At 29.3% G+C, this 22,818-nt stretch overlaps 1 protein-coding gene across 2 annotated transcripts in view; it reads left to right on the top strand.

Annotated features, from left to right (window-relative positions):
• Window positions 1–22,818, top strand: part of LOC127174433 (disintegrin and metalloproteinase domain-containing protein 12) — a 123,516-nt gene that overhangs the window by 70,098 nt on the left and 30,600 nt on the right. For both annotated transcript variants that reach the window (XM_051124870.1, XM_051124871.1), the window contains exons 6-11: window positions 3,815–3,995; window positions 7,964–8,029; window positions 10,311–10,382; window positions 11,583–11,752; window positions 11,983–12,067; window positions 17,792–17,940. In XM_051124870.1, coding sequence (XP_050980827.1) covers window positions 3,815–3,995; window positions 7,964–8,029; window positions 10,311–10,382; window positions 11,583–11,752; window positions 11,983–12,067; window positions 17,792–17,940 — 723 coding nt within the window. The remainder of the gene's footprint in view (window positions 1–3,814; window positions 3,996–7,963; window positions 8,030–10,310; window positions 10,383–11,582; window positions 11,753–11,982; window positions 12,068–17,791; window positions 17,941–22,818) is intronic.

Below are 22,818 nucleotides of genomic sequence, written 5' to 3'. Positions count from 1 at the left end.
AAAAAAAACGTTTTTCGATATATATATATATATATATATATATATATATTTAAAATATATAAATATTGTATTATTATAATTACATTTATTTATTTTGGTGGTGCATTTTTTAGCAGATATATTTTTGGGGCATTTATATATAGATATAGATGGACATATATATATATATATATATATATATATATTTTAGTTAATATTATTATTATTATTATTATTATTATTATTATATACTTTTTTTCCCCCTAAAAATTATTATTATTTTTTTAATTGTATCATTATATTTATTTATTTATTTTGGTGGTGCATTTTTAGCAAATATATTTTTGGGGAATATATATATATGTAGGTGTATATATTATACACACACACATATATATTATATATATATACATATGTGTGTGTGTGTGTGTGTATATATATATATATATATATATATATATTTTTTTTTTTTTTTAAAAAAATTGGCCCAAAAATGTACTAATTATGCTCTCTTTTTTATTTATTTATTTGTTGGTTTGTTTGTTTTGGTGGTGCATTTTTTAGCAAGTCTATATATATATAGTAATATACACATGTATTGGTGGGGGCATTTTTGTATGTTATAAAAATATACATTTAAAATATATAAATATTGTGTATGCTGCATTTTTTAGCAAGTACATTTCTGGGCTATTTTTTGTATATTTTGTATATATTTTTGTACATCCATTTGAAAATATTTTTTAACTTTCAGCTTTAACTTTTTAATTTTAACTTTATGCGTCAGCTCAGATTGATTGATTCAGTTCAGTAACAATGTGAATGGATATAAAGTGAACTCAATTCAACTATAAAGCAACAGAACATAATAGTGTCATTATTCAACTCAATGCAGTTCTGCTTGAAGTTAATCAAATTATAAAACCAGCCTAAGTCAGCTGTAAAGCGGCGCTACAGAAAACAACAGTGAGGTTTTTATAGGTTCTCAAGTCTGTGATTCGATTCCACTATAAAGGAGGAACGTGATTGTCCTATAATACAGTAGCTTCTGTCAGAGCGTCACCGTAATAACTTTATATTAAGTGATCACGCGCCACAAGAGATGCATAAAGATGATTTTCACGCTTCAACCTGCGCGGTCCGGACACGCAGGATTTATGACGGCGATAAAGCGTCAAACGCGTCTCGGTCCCCAGAGTCACGCGCCGCTTATTGTTCATCTCCTTATTTCACCTTGACTCCTGACGTTTTTGTGCCGCAGTAACCTGTCTCTCTCCGCCTGGCAGACAGACACAGCGCAGGTCTCCTCCGACAGAAACGGCCAAAACAAATTGCTGATGATTTGGTTTGGCAACGTCCAGGGTTTCCACGAGGATCTCATGCGGTGCAGAATGTAGTTTTGAAACTTCTGGAAAAGCCCAAAGCGCTGGCTTTCTCCCAGCTGAGGAGAATGTCACTTAAATTCAGCGTACGACTCGAAAGTGTGAGAAAGCTTTGCGGACGCCGATCCAAGAACCACAGAGCGGTAATATTAGAGCTCGGGGGAAGATTTATTTAGCCAAATATCCTACAAAATAGATCGTCTGCTGACCAACGGTGGCTTGGATGTGGAGCTAAGCCGCTTTCCAAAACGTCACGCTGTCTTATTTTGTGGGAAAACAAGAAACCACTTCCTCCCATAGAGGAGTTTGTCTCGCATTTATTCTCCCGTTTTGTGTTAATGTTGTAAAAGCTTCTTCGGTCTCGCTTCTTTTGTGTGTCTGCAGTTCCAAATAATCATCAATTATTTGTGCAGCTCAGTATTTGAAAGCACATTTTGGGAAAAGGGCTCTTTCAATAAGTGCAAATATTTCAAATATGGTCTCTAAATTAATGCGAGGTCATGAAAACTGAAAGCACAATAATTATAATAAGAGTACAGATGCACTTCCAGATGAATTCTACCAATTTAATTCATGGCAGGAGGTAAAATTGTTATGCTTTCTAACTTATAAGCTTGAAAATATTGTGCTCACTTCCTGATTAGCAACATTTCCAAGAGATGCTTGATTAGACATGGATTGTGTGAGACTTTTTGACAAAATATTGCAAAATGTGCATAGTCCAGACAATAAACTACAAGTAGATGAATGAAATATATTTAAATATTATTTTCTACACGTTTTGAATATACTTTTCTATTTCACAGTTCATGATGAGACAGGATTAAATTTCTAAAATTGCTTTAAAAATGTAATTATTGATTATTTTTATTGATAAAATTTGTTGTTCACTGTCTTGCAAAATTATGAGAATATAAGAGAAAAAATATAGAAAAAATGCAGTAAAATTACAGTACATGTCAAGTTATAATAGAATTTGACAGAAGTTGCTCTGCATAAATGTTACACATTTAATTAATAAGATATTGTATTTGCTTCCTGATTAGCAATTAGAAATTGATGTTAGAGAAACATTGTGAGACATTTTCTTTTTTCTTTTTACAAAATACTGTAGACTATGTGTATTTTTTGTGCAATACATAGTTCAGACAATAGACTCCAAATAGATGAATAAAATGTATTTAAACATTTTTTTCTCTGCATTTTGAATGTGCATTTCTGTATTTCAGTGTTCATTATGAGACAGGATGGAATTGATAAAATTGATATAAATAAATAAATAAATAAAAATTTCAAAGAGAAAAGTCAGAAAAAAATGATATTCCATATTTTATGAAATTAATTTATGAAATATTGTATTTTCTCTGATTAGCAACTAGAAATAGATGTTAGAAATAGATTAGAAATAGATGTGTGAGATTATATATATATATAATTTGTTATATATTTTTTAATATATATTTTTACTAAATATTATAAATATTATAAATTTTTAAAATTGGTCATGAAAAAAAAAAAAACTTTTTTTTTTTCACTGTCTAGCAAAAAATATAAGAGTAAAATTAACAAAAAATGACAGTAAAGTTACATTTCAAGTTATAATAGAATTTGACAGTTGTGCATAAATGTTACAAATTCAATTACTAAAATATTGTATTTGCTTCCTGATTAACTACTAGAAATAGATGCTAAACATAGATTGTTTGAGACTATATATTTTTAGTGCAATATGTGCATAGTCCAGACCCCAAATAGATAAATGAAATATATTTAAATATTATTTTTCTCCACATTTTAAATATAATTTATTTAAATATTAAAATTGTTAATTAAAATATCGAATGTATTATTTTGTTTATTGATACAATTTCTGTTTTTCACTGCCTAGCAATGAAATAATATGAAAATAATTATGAAAATAATATAAGAGAAAAAAAATGACAGTAAAGTTACATTTCAAGTTATAATAGAATTTGATGTATCAGATGTAATTCTGCAAAAATGTTACAAATTTGATTCATAAAATATTGTATTTGCTTCTTTACTAGCAGCTAGAAAAAGATGCTAGACAGAGTTTGTGAGACTATATATATATAAATATATATAACATATAATATAATATATATATATATATATATAACAGTTTTCGGACTATTTATATTTAAGAGCAATATTAGTGCAGATAATAGACCCCAAATAGGTACATGCAATATAGTTTGAATAAATATTTCTATATTTATGATAAGACAGTGTTTTTCACTGTCAAGCCAAATTATGAAAATATGAGAGAAAAAATAATGTCAGTAACATTACATGTCAAGTTATCTGCTCATATTACCAGTAAACTAATACAGAAGTGGTCTATTTTTGTTATGTTTACATGATGCATGCATAATTGTAATGTGCACATATTCAGGTGTATCTTAATCCTGTTTCTTTGTCTCGTTCTGCAGGGGACTGATTTCACTTGAACATAAAGTTTATGTAGTGGAGCCGTTGGACGAGAGAAACACACACCGTCTTTACAGAGGAGAACATCTTAAACTCACCCAGGGAACCTGCGGACACGGTCACAACATTTCATACCCTACAGAGATGTTGAACACTACAGGAGCCGTCTTCAACAGCAGCAGGGTGAGTTCAACCAAAACACAAACCTCCAAAGATTACAGCATTGTTTTTACCATCTCTAATGTGGCGCATTACTGAATATTCAACTCTAAACAATGTAGGATTGAGCTTTTACCCATCATGATTGAAAGAGGGACCAAAGCCATTTCTAGAGAGCATAATATAAATACACACACAAAAAACGCCTAGCAACCACCTTGAACATGATAATAATTGCATATCAAATCAAAACACCTTAACAACTGCATAGCAACTAGAAGTACATTTACATTACCTTTAAGACTAAGCAAATACGTCTTTTTTATTTAACCTTTAAAGTTATGATATAAGCATTAAACCACAATTGAGAGATTGTAGCAAACTCACATTCAGAATGAAACCAAGTCTGTTTGACTTTGAAACACATTACATTGCACATACAAATGTAAAGTTTACTGCACAATGAATGACTTTGATTAATTATTTTATTTAATTTAATTTATTTTACTTTACTTTATTTTATTTTTAAAACATTTTATTATATTTTTATTGCAGAAATAAAATTGGTTCTTTTTAAAGTTAATTTCTCAGGCAGCACAAGGCAGCAGTAACACTGATTCAGTCAGTGGCATGTGTTTGGGGGGTGTGGCTATCTGTTTTCCTGACCAATGAAATTAAAGAGTTCTATGGCAATAAAAAAAATCTGAGAATACTTGAAAGACTTTCCCTCATGTTTAGCTCTTAATTATTTTACTGCTCAATCATTGGCTTCTTATTTTTATTTAATACTGAGTTATTTATTTATATTTTTTATTTGAGATATTTTTATTTTATTTTGTTTACTTTTTTGTTTACGTTTGATTTATTTCATGTTTTATTTTATTTATAAAACTTTTTATTGCTTTTATTGTTTTATTATTTTATATTATTTTATTTATAAAAGAAAAACCATATAAATATTTTTAAAATGTTTGTTTTAAATATTTATTATTTTTTATTTCAGCCTTACTCCAGTTAATGTTTTTTTTTAATTGTTAAAATAATTTATTTAATAGTAATAATAAAAAAGCATAATAATTACAATTAATCTAAATTATATATATATATATATATATATATATAATTATATATATTATATATTTTTATATATTTTAATTTTTGCAGTTTATGTGTGTGTGTGTTTGTGAAAAATATTTCTAATGCAAAAAATTAATACAATTATATTTATTTCATTTTTATTGCATATAATTATTCATTATTAATATTAAGTATTCATTTCATTTTTTTAATTTAATATTTAAATATTTAATATTTTTTTATTAAAAAGGTCATTATGGTTTCTTATTGTTATTTATTTATGTATTTTTTATATTATTTATTTATTCACTTTACTTTTATTTTTTATTTTGTTTACATTTTATTTATTTCATGTTTTATTTTATTTATAAAACTTTTTTTTTTTTAATATATTTATTTTATTTGAAATACTGATTTAGCCAATAGCGTGAGTTTGGGGCGGGGCTATCTGTTTGGCTGACCAATGACAGACAGGTGTGCTGTTCTGGAAACCTGTTGTGTTTAGTGAAGCTTCTGATACATGAGGTCACAGATCACTCTTTCTCTGGTCAGTGTAAGGACACCTGAAGACATTGATTCTCTCGCCGTGGGCACTGAAGTGTTTAATATGGCAGGAATGATCGCCGTGTCATTGAGTTCAGCCTGACAAGACCCTCTCTGTCACAGACTTGATATTTACACACTGGAGAGTCATTTCTGAGATTCAGAAATGGGTTTTATTCTCTCCGAAAAGGATTTATCCAGCAGCGGTTTCTTTATGTTGCTACCAACTGAATTAAGCTCCTACGTTTCATCAGTTCAGCAGCAGATATCGTCTCGCTGTGGAAGTCAAGTGTTTTCAATCTATTAGACGCTTATCAGCTTCCCTCTTCAAAGTGAAACAGGTGAAACAGTCTCCTGTAGGCGGTACGACTCTAATTCTTCTCAACACGAAACCTGCCACAGATGAGTCCAGCCTTTTATTTCCATTAACAGAAGACCAGTCACTGGAAACAATGAGAGACAGCTTCCATTGAGAGCGAGAGGACTGATGCTGAATGTGTGAAGACGAGGGTCACCTTCTTGATAGTGTGTCCTGATTGGACTCTGTTGCATTTATACTGTGATTCTTAATCTGATATATATCTGTTATCTGCATGACCAATTTGTCTGAACTCGTACTAGAGAGCCATTAGAGCAGACGTTCACTTCACGGTTTGAGGATTTACTAGTTTTCGTGAATCGTAACGGCCTCTTTTTCACACTCCAGCTGTGAACTGAAAATTAGTGGTTATATTTGAGCTGTGAAGACTTTATTAGGTGAAAATTGCATAACTGCTACTATACATAATTTATATGCAAAATTAACAAGGGCTTGTAATACTTAATAAGTCTTTGTAAAGCAAGTAGTTGTCGCATACGTATATTACGAGAAAACCATTATTGAAAACCCAAAAATGATCAATTAAAGAGTTATATAAACATAAAAAAGACTTTTCCCTTCAGCTTTAGGTCTCAAATATTGTAAAAGTTTACTACACATTTGACTTGCGCTATCCATATTTTATTTTATTTTATTTTAATAATTATTTTATTTTATTTAAAAAAAAAAAAAAAAAAAATATATATATATATATATATATATTTATAGTTTTTAATAATAAATTAAATAAATTAAATATTTGTAAATATTTTAGTTTATTCACTATATTGTTTTGTTGTTGTTTGTCTATATATATGTATATATATATTTTTTTTTTTTAATTTTTTTTATTTTTTTGATTAGTCAGGTTGGATAGAGAAATCACTCCAAAAATTATTTTATTCTTTTATTTAATTATATTATCATATTTAAAAAGAAAACTATAACATACTGTATTGTTTTCAAATAATTGTTTATTAATTTATATAAAACTTTATTTTTTAATATAAATACGTGTGTATGTATGTATGTATGTATATATATATATAATCAATTATTTTTAATAATAAATTAAATCAATATTTATAAAATATTTTATATATTTTAAATAGTTTAGTTTATTCACTATATCTTTTTGTTGTTGTTTTCTATATCTTTTTTTTTATCTGTCAGTTTAGATAGAAAAATCAGCCAGTATTTTGTTTTTTTTTTCTGAAAACTTTATATAAAAAATATATAACATTAATTTATATATATATATATATATATATATATATATAATTTTTTTTATAATAAATTAAATAAATATTTATGAAATATTTTATTGTTTCAACATTTTTAAGTTTATTTACCATGTTGTACTGTTGTTTTTTCTATATATAGTTTTTTTCTAGTCTAGATCAAATTTTTTGTTTTTTTTTAATGAGTCAGATTGGATACAAAAATCAGTCAGCAAGTCTCTACACAAAAAAGAAGCTCAACTAGAAGAGAGTTTTCATTTACAGAACATTTGCTTTCATTAATTCCTATATGTCCATTTGTGTCATTTCAGTCATGGATGACTTCAGTATTATTCTAAAATGTGGAAAACAGTGAAAACGAAGAATGACTAGGTGAGAATTAGTTGAAAGACTCTGCATTTGAAAAGAGACGTTTATAACATCTATAAAAGACAAGTGGGTCTTTCACATGAGTAAATGAGATTGCCAGGCAATCCGAAGGCTGTTAAAGCGAACGTTCTCCTGGAAAGCACATCGCGGCGGATCAGATGTAGTTTAAGGGCATTGCTGAACCCAGAAGAGGATGTTCAATCTCTGTTAATAGAGGGCACATTCGGAAGAGAGGTGAAGACGTCACCTCTGTGCCTTAAAGGCCATATAGACTCATAGCGAAATGGGCCTGGGAAATTTCATAAAAGGTTTTCAAGTGCAGCCTCTATTAACTGTGTCCTTCAGAAGAAGAGGGTGAAGTTCTCTCTTAATCATGTTCTTTCTCTCCTTTTTTCTCCCTGTAGCATAAAAGAGACGCCCAGAGCAGCACCAAGCATGTGGAGTTGATCATCGTCGCAGACAACCGCGAGGTAATAAAGAGGCGCTTTTGACCTCACACGCATCTCCAACCCTCAATCATCTAAATCAGAGGCTCTAAACTAGTGGGTCGTGACCCAAAAATGAAACGCAGATCTGATTTACTCGGGTCACAGACCTCAACGATGCTCAGCGATAATGATAGCTAACCATATAATGCTGCTCATCCTCAGAAACCAGAACAAAGCTACATTAGGTACAAGGAAATTCAGAACACATGAAATATTGATTCACATGCAACAAAGATCAACGTGACATTTTATTTGATCTATTTTTGACATTTTTGCGTTGGGTCACCACTTGATGTCCAACATAAAATACATTTTTTAATATATATTAGACTTTACTAGATGAAAATTGCATAACTGTTACTATATATAATTTATATGCAAAATTAACAGGGGCTTGAAATACTTAATCAGTCTTCGTAAAGCAAGCGGTTGTTGCATACGTGTATTACAAGGAAACCGCTATTGAAAACCAGAGAATGACCAATTAAAGAGTAATATGAACATAAAAAGTTGAGGATTACTTGAAAGACTTTTCCCTTAAGATGCAGGTCTCAAATATTGTAAAAGTTTACTACACACTTGACTTATTTTATTTTATTTTATTTTATTTTATTTTATTTTATTTTATTTTATTTTATTTTATTTTTAATGTTTTATTTAATATTTTTAAAAAATATTTCTTTTTTTTTTTTGTTTTAAAATATTTATTAATATTGTTTTATTTTTTATTTTATTTTTTATACAAGAAAACCAAAGAATGACCAATTAAAGTTATATGAACATAAAAAGCTGTAGGTCTCAAATATTGTGAAAGTTTACTACACACTCGACTTCTTAATTTGCACTATTCATATTTTATATTATTTTATTTTATTTTATTTTATTTAATTTAATTTAATTTAATTTAATTTTATTTTATTTTTTAATATTCATATTTATTTAATATATATTTAATATTTTATTTAATATTTTAAAATATATATTTTTATTTATTTATTTTTTTTTTACGTAAAAGACTTCCTTAAGATGTAGGTCTCAAAAATTGTATAAGTTTACTACACACTTGACTTCTTATCTTGCACCATCCATTTATTTCTTTTTTTTCTTTTAATATATTTTATTGTATTTTATTTCATATTTTATTTATTTATTTTTTATTTTAAGTTTTTAAATGTGTTTATTAATATATTTTTAAATTTATTTCTTTATACTTTTATTTAATTTTTTTATTGTATTTAAAAAAAAAACTATTTATAAAAAATATTTTGTTTTTAAAATTTGTTTATTATTATTGTTTATTGTTTTTTATTATTTTATTTTAAATGTGTTTTAATTTTTAGTTTTTGTATGTAAAAATATTTCTAAATACGTTTATTTTATTTTACTTTCCATTTTATTTCAGGTAGTAATTAAAGTACGTTGTTGTATTTCTAATTTTCATTTAGTTTGCTGTCCGATATTTACATTTTTTATGTCATATAATTTCAGTGAATAAAAATGTTATTTTTTAATTTTACAAATTTGTTAAAAATAGTTTTAACAGTATTTTTAGTGTCAGTTAACAATAACAGTACAGCCCTGGATCAAAACCAGCTGAGTTTAGCCCAATTAAATCATTGTAGCTCCATTCATCAGTATAAGACTTCTTTAGCTGTGTCAGTGCAAGGTCATGACCCCTTGACCCTGAGTTTAGAAAAGTCAGGAGGTCAAAGGTCAAAGCAGATTAGCAGGTCATTGTTTGTTTGGACAGGAATGAAGACGGCCAGCTGTGATCACTTCACCTCTTAACTGTTTGTAATGTGCATTAAAAAACACTTTTTGCTTGCAATATCATTTTTAGGGGGCTTTCAAATGTCCCATCCTGTGATATTTTATGGAAAAGAACAAAACCTGATCATTCAGTTTGTTAAATGATCTTTATTTTCCCCAGTTGTACCTGCTGAAACCAGGCAGTGTTAAAGAAAGAGTTAGAAATAGCACATTTCTTGTCTTGCAAATTTTACAGCAGTTAAGCTTCCATTCTGATTTTTGTCTCTCCTGCAACAATCACAGCAATCCTGGGTGACACATTTCCAGTCGAGTGCTTTTATTTTGTAAAACTGACAGTCTGGACATCAAAAACTGCTGGTTGTGTTTGGCTCAACATCTGTGTGCGGCAGCCCGTGGAAAATGCATTACCTCATGTGACATTTACCGTAGCCGGCCAATGAACGGCACATTTGGCTGCAGTTTAAAGACTTTTTTGTCCTCCTTTGCTTTTCAGTATCAGAAACAAGGGAAAGATGTGGAGAAAGTGAAACAGAGGCTTGCTGAAATAGCAAACTACGTGGACAAGGTGAACTTAATGAATGAAGAATTCATACTTGCACAACACAGATCATTTTGATAGAAAATGCTTGTGTTAAAGGAGAAGTCCACTTCCAGAACAACAATTCACAAATAATTTACTCACCCCCTTGTCATCCAAGATGTTCATTTCTTTCTGTCTTAAGTTGTGAAGAAATTATGGTTTTTGAGGAAAACATTTCAGGATTTTTCTCCATATAATGGACTTGATTGGTGCCCCGATAATTTTGAACTTCCGAAATGTAGTTTAAATGCAGCTTCAAAGGGCTCTAAATGATCCCAGCCGAGGAAGAAGGGTCTTATCTACCGAAACGATCTGTGATTTTTTCAGAAAATAAAACTTTGTATACTTTTAAGCACAAAAGCTCGTGTAGCACAGGCTCTGGGATGCACGTTCACGTACTATTGAATCACGTCGAAAGATCAAGTGGAACTACAGACCCAGTGTTTACAAAGCGAACGCGCAAAGACTAAGAAAGTGCAAGTAAGTCAAACGCTGTCTACAAACAAAAAGGTACAACGATGTCGGACGATTCTGAAGTTGTAGGAGAAAATAAGATTGAGTTTTTCACAGTACTCTACCTTTTTGAGCCGGAGTACACAGACGATGAACTTAGATGTGATTCGTAGTAGTGATGGGAAGTTCGGATCATTTTACCGACTCGTTCAGCAAAATGAATGAATCTTTTTTCGAGTCATTTTGTTCATTTTTAGCAAAATCAGCATCATGTGACAGCCCCATAAGATGAATGAACGACTCAAAAAACATGAAGATTCAAAACAGGTGAACTAATTCCAGTACAGAACCTAGTAGGATGTCGCGCATATGCGACTGAACGAATCACTCCCCGAGACATTAAAGATTCGTTCAGAATGAACGAATTATTCAAGAGCGACCCGTGGACGCGCATCCCAGAGCCTGTGCTACACAAGCTTTTGTGCTTAAAAAGTATACAAATTTTTATTTTCCGAAAAAAATGGCAGATCGTTTCACTAGATAAGACCCTTCTTCCTCGGCTGGGATCGTTTAGAGCCCTTTGAAGCTGCATTTAAACTACATTTTGGAGGTTCAAATTTGGGCCATTATATGGAGAAAAATCCTGAAATGTTTCCTCAAAAGCCATAAGTTTTCTCATTGAAACCTCCGCATTAAGCTGACTTATTAATAGCAAGAGCTGCTGTGTTTTAGTTTTACAGATCGCTGAATATCCGTGTGGCTCTGGTGGGGTTGGAGGTGTGGAGTGACGGAGACAAATGCTCCATCACACAGGATCCGTTCACGTCGCTCCACGAGTTCTTGGACTGGAGAAAAGTCAAGCTGCTCCCGCAGAGACCCCACGATAACGCTCAACTCATCAGGTTTGACTGCTTAACGTGTTTACCGCTCAGGGCCGGCAGGTGGAAAACACAGCGTGTGGTTAACCACGAAAATCAAAGCAGTTTTTCTTCCAGGAAGAATTGCTTTACTATTTATTATTTTGAAATGTTGAGAAATGCATGAGGTTTTAGTCACATATTTGTGTTTAAAACACTTGAAGCTTTACCCAGCCTGCTGTAGATGAACACGACTGCTTGTTTTGCCTCCGCAGTGGCGTTTACTTCCAGGGCACCACCATCGGCATGGCTCCCATTATGAGCATGTGCACTGCCGAGCAGTCAGGGGGCATCGTCATGGTGAGTGACATCTGTCAATCATTCTTGATGACGAGGAGGTTCATTGATGTTTTTGAGCATTTCAAATTATGTGTCATTGTGGGTTTTTTTTTGGTATTTTATCTGAGCAGAATTGGTTCATTTGAAACCAAAGAAACTTCTTTTTGTGAAATGTTTTGTTTTAGATGTGAATTTGAAAATGTGCATTTTTTAAATAGATGATATTTGATATTTTATAAAATGCGAAGGAATTAATGAATATATTAATTGAAAATCCCGCCCCCTATCTCTCTCCCACTTCACTTCCTGTCCATTCTGATCTGTCCTGTCCTAAATATGTCCCAAAAATAAATCTTTAAACAAAATAAATAAATAACTAAAATAAGTATAAAGTTCCTACACTGCCGTTTGAGTGTTTGGGATCAGTAAGATTTTTAATGTTTTTCAAAAAAAAAAAAAAAAAGTATCTTATGCTCATCAGAGTTCTATTTATTTGATCAAAAATGCAAAAAAATATATTATGTAATATTATGAAATATTATTGCAATTTAAAATACAGTTTTATGTTTTAATATACTTTAAAATATCATTTATTTCTGTGATGCAAAGCAGAATTTTCGTCAGCCATTCACATTCTTCAGCATTACATGATCCTTCAGAAATCATTCGAATATGCTGATTTATTACTTTTATTATCAATACTGGAAACTCTTGTGCTGCTTAATTTTTTTTTTTTTTGGAAACTGTGTTTTTTTTTAGCATTCTTTAATGAACACCACAGATGTTTAACACTGATAATAAATCAGCATATTAGAATGATTTCTGAAGGATCATGTGACACTGAAGACTGGAGTAATGATGCTGAAAATTCAGCTTTGCATCACAGGAATAAATTCTATTTTAAAGTATATTAAAATAGAAAGCCACTATTTTAAATTGCAAAAATATTTCACAGTTTTGAAGCTTTTTCTGTATTTTTTGCAGCCTCGATGAGCAGAAAAGAGTTCTTTAAAAAACATTTAAAATCTTGCTGATAAAAGAGTTCTTTAAAAAACATTTAAAATCTTGCTGATCCCAAACTTTTGAATGGCAGTGTATATATTAAATAAATATAATCAAATATATTAAAAAAATATAAAAATATATAATAAAGTTATAATAACAAATATATAATAAAGCTATTTTTTAAAAAAGTTAGATTTTTCTCTTGCTCTGTAAGTACATTTTTAGTTTAAAATTGTTACAATTTGATTAAAATATTAGTATTTTTTGTTTTGACCAACTGTCTTTTCATTAATATTTTACTCAAATTGTTAAAATTTGAGCAAAATATTAATATTTGTTATATTCAATAAACATCTGATTATATTTTTTCCAAATTTTCAAGTAAAAATATTGTCATTTAGAGTTTTTTTTCGTTATTTATTTATTTAGGAAAATTACAGTTGGTCAAAAAAACAAGTGTTTTCATTCGTTGTGATTGAAAATCAGGGTTATTCCACCAAATATTTATTTATTTATTTATTTTAACTCTTCTAAAGTTAAAACTTTGGTGATGTGTTGACTAAAAATGAATATAAACGTATCTGAAAAAAACATGGGATCTTTTTTGTTTTGACCAATTGTCTTTTCAAGCCCTAAACGCTCCTCGTCAATAGGAATGTCAATGTACTTCAGAGATATTTTACTCATAAGTATTGCTAGAGGTGCCAATAATTGTGGCCAATGTGAACGTGAAAAAACCATTTATTTCGTAATGAGATTTCCCCCCCACTTTCTATAGTTTTACGTCAATGATAGGTTAGAATTTTGTGAATTTTTTGAAAGAAAGATCAAAAACATAAACAATGCAAAACAATTTACTTTCACAGCCGTCTTTGATCATATTTAAACATATAAATATTTTATGCATTTATATATGTTCATTATTATCTATTACATGTATTTTTAGTCCCATTGCAAGCATGATTTAGTTCTTGAATCCAGAGGTTACCTAAGTTCGCTAACTTTTAGATGATCATCTCCTTCGTTACCGTGTCAGATGAGGACAGTACCTCACTCGGTTATCTAGAGACGCTTCCTTTAAATCAACCCAACACATTGATCACACAGCACTTCACGACAACATCCTGCTGAGAGACAAAATCAAAGCACACCGTCTGTGGTCGAAGGAAAGTGCTGTAAGTTTTCTTGCTCAGCAGATGAGCTGAAGTTGGTTTAACTCTTGAAGTATTTCTAGCGGCTACCTGACTAATAACACCTCCGCTTTAATAACACAGACATTTGAAACTATTGCTTTCATTCCGCTTGCGTGGAGTGTGTTTTCGGCCTCAGTGTTGGAGAACTGGAGCATTTCAGTATTTGTGTTTTGACTGAGGATCCATTATGTTAAGCTCCTCCATTATGCATCATTATAGTCACATGCGGTTTCTACCAAAACATTTTATCCTTGTCAGTCAAAACAGCAGACATGCATGTTTTCTTCATTTCCTCATTCGTCGGATGTGTTTTATTTCCTTTGGCCGCTTTTTGAATGACAGACTATTGTTTTTGCTGTTTGACTGAGTGGAGTTGCCACCAGAAAAGCCACAGTACTTCACAAAAACATGGCACGATCTCATCACGTTTGTCCTTATTTGACCGTTCGTTCCCGCTAAATTAAAGCTTCCAGAAAATACGATGAGATACACAGGCGTCAGCAGATTACAGACGATTGTGTTCAACTCCCCGGATCGTCAGAATTCTCCAATCACACATCCACACATCCAATAAAATTCACAAAATTATATCAAAAGAAATTAAATGGAGCACGAATGGAGACTTTAGCTCGAGTCTGCTGCTTCTCTGATTTTTATGCTCTAAAAAACACCCTGTGATCTTAAATTTGTGTGCTCTAGAGGGAGGAAATTGGACATAAGCATCCTTTAACCAAATGCAATTTGCTGTATTTCTGCTTGATGTCAAACTGGTCTGGTTCTTTTCACACACTCTAAATGGACTTCACACACTCCTGTCCGTCAAAATGCTCCTCCAGTGTGAAAGCAAATTGCATCATGCATATTTAAATCAAGTCATTCTTTTTATGACAAACTCGTATCCTTTCTATGCAAATGAGGCTCATTATAGAATGCGACGGAGCATTTTTGCATCAGCATTTTTGCCAGACACAGTTAGAAATGCCCATGGAAAGCTGACGGGAGAAATGTGTAAAGTTACATGTGATCATGCCAGCAATAATTGCAAAGGTTGTTTGTTTAAACATGTACCGTATATGCAACATAATATGCCATTCAAAAGTTTGAGGTTGGTAAATATATAAAGTAAATATATAAAGTATTTATTTTCTCGGTCTGTGACTAAAATTAAGTTTAACATTTTTCAAATTTGAGTAAAATGTTAATATTTATTTTGTTAAATAAAGGTCTGATAACATTTCGTTCGAATTTCAAATAAAAATGTGAAATTTCTTATTTGCTTTTTTAAAAATTATTATTATTATTATTATTTAAAATATTATTATATTTCAAATATATCTATATATTTTTAAGATTTTGGTGTTGTAGTTGTTTTGGTGAGAATTATTTGAAATAATTTTATAGTATGAATAGTCCATATAACCATGAACTTTTTTTAACATTGTTTTTATTTTAAAAATATTATTTTTTTAAATGTTTTTTTTTTTATTATAAAATGTAATATATTTTTATTTATTCATATTTTCATGTATTTAGTTTATTTTTTATTTATACAAAAATATCAATCTGTTTTAATTATTAATACATTTTGGTGTTGTGTAGTGCTGAAAATTATTTTAAATATTTTTATAATAAGAATAGTCCATATAACCATGAACATTTTTAAATACATTTTTTAATATAAAATGTAATTTTATTTAGACATTTTTATGTATTTGTTTCGTTTATTTATTTATTTATTTATTTTTTTCTATTTTAATCACTAATAGATTTTGGTATTATATAGTGCAGAGAATTATATTAATTATTTTTACAATAAGAATAGTCCATATAACTATGAACATTTTTTTAAATATTGTTTTTATTTAAAAATATATATATATGTTATATATTTTTTTTTTATATAAAATGTAATATATTTTTATTTATACATTTTTTATGTATTTATTTTGTTTATTTATACAAAAATATCAATACATTTTAATTATTAATATAATTTGGTGTTATATATTGCTGAGAATTATTTTAACTATTTTAAAAATATTAACAGACCATGATTTTTAAAATATATTATTTTATTTTATTTTATTTTTTAATTGTATATATTTTTAAATATAAAATGTAATATATTTTTATTTATACATTTTTAGTTCTTTAATTTTATTTATTTATTTAATTATTTATTTACGTATTTATTATGTATTTATCTATTGCCAATAAATTTATTTATTCATTTTTTGCAGTAGTTTTACTCAAACGTTTACCTATAAATAGTAAACCCAGAGAAACTGAGAGTGTTCAAGTAGTCTCTTAATTTTTTCCATAGCCGCATGCCAACGACAATTGTAGTTTTTTTTTATTAAATGTATAACTTATATGCAATAAAAACTACTGTTCAAAAGTTTGAGGTTTGTATAAAGTTAAAAATAGTTTTAAAAGAAGACTCTTTTGCTCAAGGCTGCATTTATTTCTTGAAAAATACAGTAAAATCAATAAAAATGTGAAATAGTTTTACAATTTAAAACAACTGTTGTCTATGTGGATATATTGTAAAATGTAATTTATTCCTGTGACGCAAAGCTGAATTTTCAGCATCATTACTACAGTCTTCAGTGTCACATGATCCTTCAGAAATCATTCTAATATGCTGATTTGCTGCTCAAGAAACATTTCTGATTATTATTAATATTAAAAACAGCTGTGCTGCTTCATACACTGAAAAATAGCTCAGAAATAGCTTGTAAAATTCACAAAAAATGATGACATTTAAAAAAATCATTTTTTCAGTGTATCTTTGCAGGAACCATGATTTTATTCAGAATTTTGATAAATAGAAAGTTCAAAAGAACAACATTTATTTGAAACAGAAGTCTTTTTGAAAGTCTTTACTGTCACTTTAATCAATTTAATGCATCCTTGATGAATAAAAGCATTAAATTCTCACTGACCCCAAACTTTTAGTTCCAACCAAGTCTCCTGAACTCTGAAAGAGCACCGTCTGAGCAATAAAACTTTCCTCTGCGCATTCCCGCTCGCTACTTGACACGAATAATCACTCAGAACTGAACTGAATGTGGCATTTTCCCTTCATTTTAATTTGGTTTTCATGTGTTTGGCAGACGCGTCCTCACCAAAGCGACTGTAATTGTGTCTGTCCTGCCTCATCAGCGCACACCCTTCCTCAGACAAAGCCTGCAGAACGGTCTGCTTGTGTTCTGGCAGCGCTCGAGCAATTACAGCAGCGGATCTCCAGTTATGCTGCTCTGACGGATTTGTGGAAAAGTAATTAGAAAGGCCGTTAGTGTCTGCTCATTACAGATCTCATGTGAAAGCGTTTTGTGAGAGAAAAACAAACGCGCCGGAGGAGAGACGTGGGGATGAATGTAATCTGGGGAGGGAAGGTGGAACAGGACGGATAAAACGGGTCTCTCGGGTCTCTGGGGTCGCGGAGGAAGAAATTGCTCTTGTTTGTTTTAAATTGAAATTGATTGCTTGTTTGAATTCACCAGGCGTTTATTTTTGATGGTTTCTCGCTCTCTCTGTCTTTTAGGATCACTCCGATAACCCTCTCGGCGCCGCGGTTACTTTGGCCCACGAGCTCGGACACAACTTCGGCATGAACCACGACACGCCGGAGCGCGGATGCGGATGCAGAGCCACCGTGGACCGCGGCGGGTGTATCATGACGCCCTCCACTGGGTGAGAAAATTGCATCAGTTCCGCAAATTAGATGCTTAAAGCTGATAATTGTTTGAGTATTTCTGTATTGGTTTAATGTGCTATAATGAAGTTGGTTTCACTGAGGCTCTGTGATGCTTTCAGAGCATATTTTCTGGTCTGAGACTTAACCAATGGTGTGAGTTTGGGGGTGGGACTACCTGTTTTGTCAGACCAATGACAGACATGTTTGGAAACCTGTTTGAAAAACATCATTTTTGCAGCAACTTATGTGGTATGGTGTTTTTTGTTTTGTTTTGTTTTTAATCCACCAATTCATTTTCCAAACCAATTATTCTTTGTATGGTCAGTTGGATCCTAATATCATCTAGTGTTAATTTAAAAAAACAAAAGTTAATGTGTTTAAAAATATCTATGTATTTTGAAAATTAAAAGATTTTGGTGTGATATAGTGGTGAAAAATAAAAAAAAATTAATATTTCTTATAGAGGTGAAAACTATTTTATTAGCTTTTTAAAATATTATTATTATTATTATTATAATTTAAAACATTAATATATTTTTAAAAATATCAATATGTGTTAAATATTAATAGATTTTGGTGTTATATAGTAATGAGAATTATTTTAAAATATTTTATATTTTATAAATATTTTAAAAAAAATAATATTTAAAAAAATTCAATGCGTTTTATTTATTTATTTATTTATTTATACACAATATCAGTATATTTGAATTATTATTAGATTAGATATTTTTTTAAATATTATTTTCATTTAATAATAATAATAATAATAATAATATATATATGTTTTTTTTTTTTTTAAATGCAGTATTTTTTCTGATATTATTTATTTATTTTTTGTTTGTTTACTTATTTATTCCAAAATATCAATATATTTTAAATATTTATAGATTTTGGTGAGAATTATTTTAAATATTTTTAAAATATTAATATTGAACTTTTTTCTTATTTATAATTTATTTTTTTTACAAAAATATCAATATATTTTAATTATGAATAAATTTTGGTGTTACATAGTGGTGAGAATTATTTTAAATTTTTAAAAAATATGAATATTCCATATAGCTGAAAAATAATTGAGTATTTTTTAAAATATTGATAGCTTTATTTAAAAAAATGTTTACATGTTATATATATTTATTTAACATAAAATGTAATATATTTTTTATTTATACATTTTTTTAACTAATCTAAAAGAAACTGTGTGAGGTTTTAAAAGAAGTCTATTATATAATATTTAATTATTATAATTATTGTAATATATAAAGTATATTTTTTTCTTGAAGGAACAAATAATCGAAAAGGAAAGTTCTGTCATTTTCTCACCCTAATGTTGTTCCATTGTTCCAGATCAGTTTTTCTTTTGCAAAAATCAAAAGAAGATATTATGAAAAAGAATAGTGTTTTTATTGAAGTAACTGACATTTGTTTCATGAAAGTCAACAAAGATTGATGTCATTTGGACTCCAGAGTTCTGCAAAATATCTTCTTTTTTTTGCTTTCAGCAGAAGAACAAAAGCCCCACAGTAGAAGTTCTGTCTAAAATCCAGTAAAACCCATCAGCTGATTTTGTGAATTAGTTTCTTATTCCATTTTAGCTAAAAAATTTCCGGCCTTCTCAGCACATGACGGGTCTGTCTGTTTGTTAGCGCTTCGCTGTGTTTCTGCCTCATTACTCCATAATGAGCTCCATTTGGTCATCTGCACAACAGCAGACTTTAACACCCCACCCAGCGGGGCAACATTAGCCTTTAGCCTTTAGCCACACGCTCATTAGCATGCTTCCAATTGACCCCGCTGGTACATGACGTCTGCGCCGCGCAAACCAGCTGAGAGTCGTTTCATAAACACATCAGCACTTGTGCGACTTGTTGCTAATTTATTCTGTCATCTGTTAGACGGGACGATGGTTTTTATGCTCAGATGTTCCGAGACCTGTAATGAAGAAACAACTTAAACGCTTGAATGAATCACATCCGCACTAAACATGGAGACAAGTTTAACACATACTGATTAAATTCTTTAAACAAATAAGGGTTTGATTAAACTCTTTTTAGGAATAAACTGTCACACTGGTTTAGATTTACTCATTAGAAAGTGATTGTGGATTTCTGTGAATGTTATTTTATATATCAGGATTATTATAGTTTATTTTTTATTTATTTATATATATATATATATATATATATATTTGTTATTTATTTAGTTGTATTTAGTTTAAATTGCTGTATTGAAATGTCTAAAATTAAAACTAAGTAAAAATGGTAAAAATGACAAAAACAACAAAATGACAAACTGTAACCTTATTTAAAAATAAATAGGAAAACATAAAAATAAAAACTTATTCAAAATATTAATCCAAATATATGAAAACATAATTTTAATACTGTTAATATTTAAATGAAATAAATAAATAAATACTTTTTATTAAAAGGGTTTACACAGAAAGAAACAATGCAATATGTATATATATATATGTTTTTTTTTTTCAGATTTTTTTATATATATCGTGTGTGTGTGTGTGTGTGTGTGTATATATATATATATATAAATATACATAATTCTCATTTTTATTTAGTTTAAATTGCTGTATTAAAATGTCTCAAATTAAAACTGAAGTAAAAATGTATAAAAAAATGTAGGTATAAAAAAAATGTATTAAAAATGACAAAAACAAACAATAAAATTACTTAAGTTGTAACTAAAATTAAAATAAAAATGGAAAACATAAAAAATAACCTTATTCAAAATGTTAATGAAAATATATGAAAATATAATTATAATAAAATTAATGTTTAAAATAAAGAAATAAATACTTTTTACAAAGGGAAATTAAAATGTTAAATTAAAATTTAAAATATGTATATGTTGTATAATTATATTATTTTATATTATATTATATTATGTATAGTTACATCATATGGTCTTATTAGTCTCATATGTTATTATTATTATTATTATTTTTAGTTTAAATTGCTGCATTAAAATATCTAAAGTTAAAACTGAAGTAAAATTGTATACTATATTGGCATAAAAAATTAAATACAATTCTAATAATATTATTTAAAATAACAAACAAATAAAAAAAATATATTTTTAAAAATGAATTTTTTTTTTTAATTAAAAGGTTTACACAAAGAAGCATCACCATATATATATATTTAAAAAATAGTCTTATTAGAGACCTAAAAAAAGCTAATAAAAAATGAAAACAAAAGAAAAAAGCTTATAAATCAGCAACAGTTAATAAACAACTTAAAGCACTGATGAAGTATCACTAGAATCAAGAAGAACATGTGAAACAAACAAAAACTACCTTGAACTTTTGGCCTTTTATTGGACAGAATTAGCAGCAATTGACTGGAAACTGAGAAGAGACATGGGAAACGGGGTCAAGAACTCAACATGAACAATGATTGACAGGCAGCGGTCGTATCTGATTGGCCGAGAGTCAGTGCTATAATGGAAACACATCTGATTTCTCACGACACCTATCGTGTATAAAGACATTTAAAGTGTGGCATTCCCAAGAAATGGTTTGCAGCAGTTTTAGGCCTGTAATAGTAGTTGTCTTGTGTGATTCCAGACACGTAAATCACACATTTGCAGGCCATGTACGATTTCCTCATGAGGCAGATGGTCGCGCACCGGCCAACTCAATCCCAGCATCCTCTAGTGTGTATCAGTTCATCCGCACCAGTGTTTTAGCTGGACGGCACCCATGAAAAACCCCTAACGTGACGGTCCATAATGTGCTCATAAAGAGGTGTCTTGAAGGACCGGATGAGAAGAACACGTTTCATCCGGAGAGGCAGAAAATAAGAAACACATTTGTCACGTATTTGTACAAACGAGAATCTGGAATCAGACAATTAAGACGGATATTTCTTTCATTACAGCGCATTAGTCTCAGAGAGCTTTCATAGATCAAAGCGTAAATGAATTTAACATCACAGCAGGTGCTCGTTTAGGAGCTTCACATCTATGTAATTGCATTAATTAAGATGTGAGTGCTGAAAACCCCTCTGAGGTTTGAAGAAGCGCCTTCAATCCTGCAGGTTTGATGAATCCAATCTCAAGTAGCCGAACTTTATGGACACATCATGTGATCAACAGCTTATTCTGAACAAGCACCGCCCACTTAGACCAGAAGAGACTTTTTGATTGACAGCTCAAGACACCAGTATGATGTTGTTATGTGATTTTTTGGAAATGGTAGATCTGAATTGACTGCTTTGTATTAGAATAGCAAGAACAGAAATTTCCTAAATTGTAATTTAACATTTTACTCAGGTAATTCTTGGAAATGAAGTGTTCTTCCACCCAGGTTTTATTTATATATTATATATATATATATATATATATATATCGAAATTAAGGGAGAAAAATCCTCATCAGAGCTTCATTTTTAAATGTATATTTGAATAAATTACTTAAAATACAAAAGCACCTAAGCTTACAAAATTATAAATGTTTTTTAAAAAGTTTAAGTTTAAATAATTATAAGAAATTAAATACTATTAATAATTCTAAGCTATTTTATTTATTTATTTATTTATTTATTTAATAAACGTTTTGTGTTTCAGGGTGGAAAACAACATTTCCCACGGTGGATTTCCCACAATTGCAGTTGATTTTTTTTTTATTATTATAATTAATACACAGTACGCATATATAAACTTCTACATTTATATAAGTTTCAATTCTGATATTTAAAATACAGAAGTACCTGTGCTTAGTAAAGTATATATTTTTTAATAAATATAAATAATTGTAAGAAATTAAATAATCTAAATAATTCTGGACAATTTTATTTATTTATTTATTTATTTATTTATTTATTTTTATTTATTTATTTACTTATTTAATTTTTT

The sequence above is a fragment of the Labeo rohita genome, chromosome 12 (assembly GCF_022985175.1).
Source record: "Labeo rohita strain BAU-BD-2019 chromosome 12, IGBB_LRoh.1.0, whole genome shotgun sequence".
NCBI classification, from domain to species: domain Eukaryota; kingdom Metazoa; phylum Chordata; class Actinopteri; order Cypriniformes; family Cyprinidae; genus Labeo; species Labeo rohita.
Note: the sequence above shows the minus strand (reverse complement) of the source record. Positions and strands in the feature narration are given on the sequence as shown.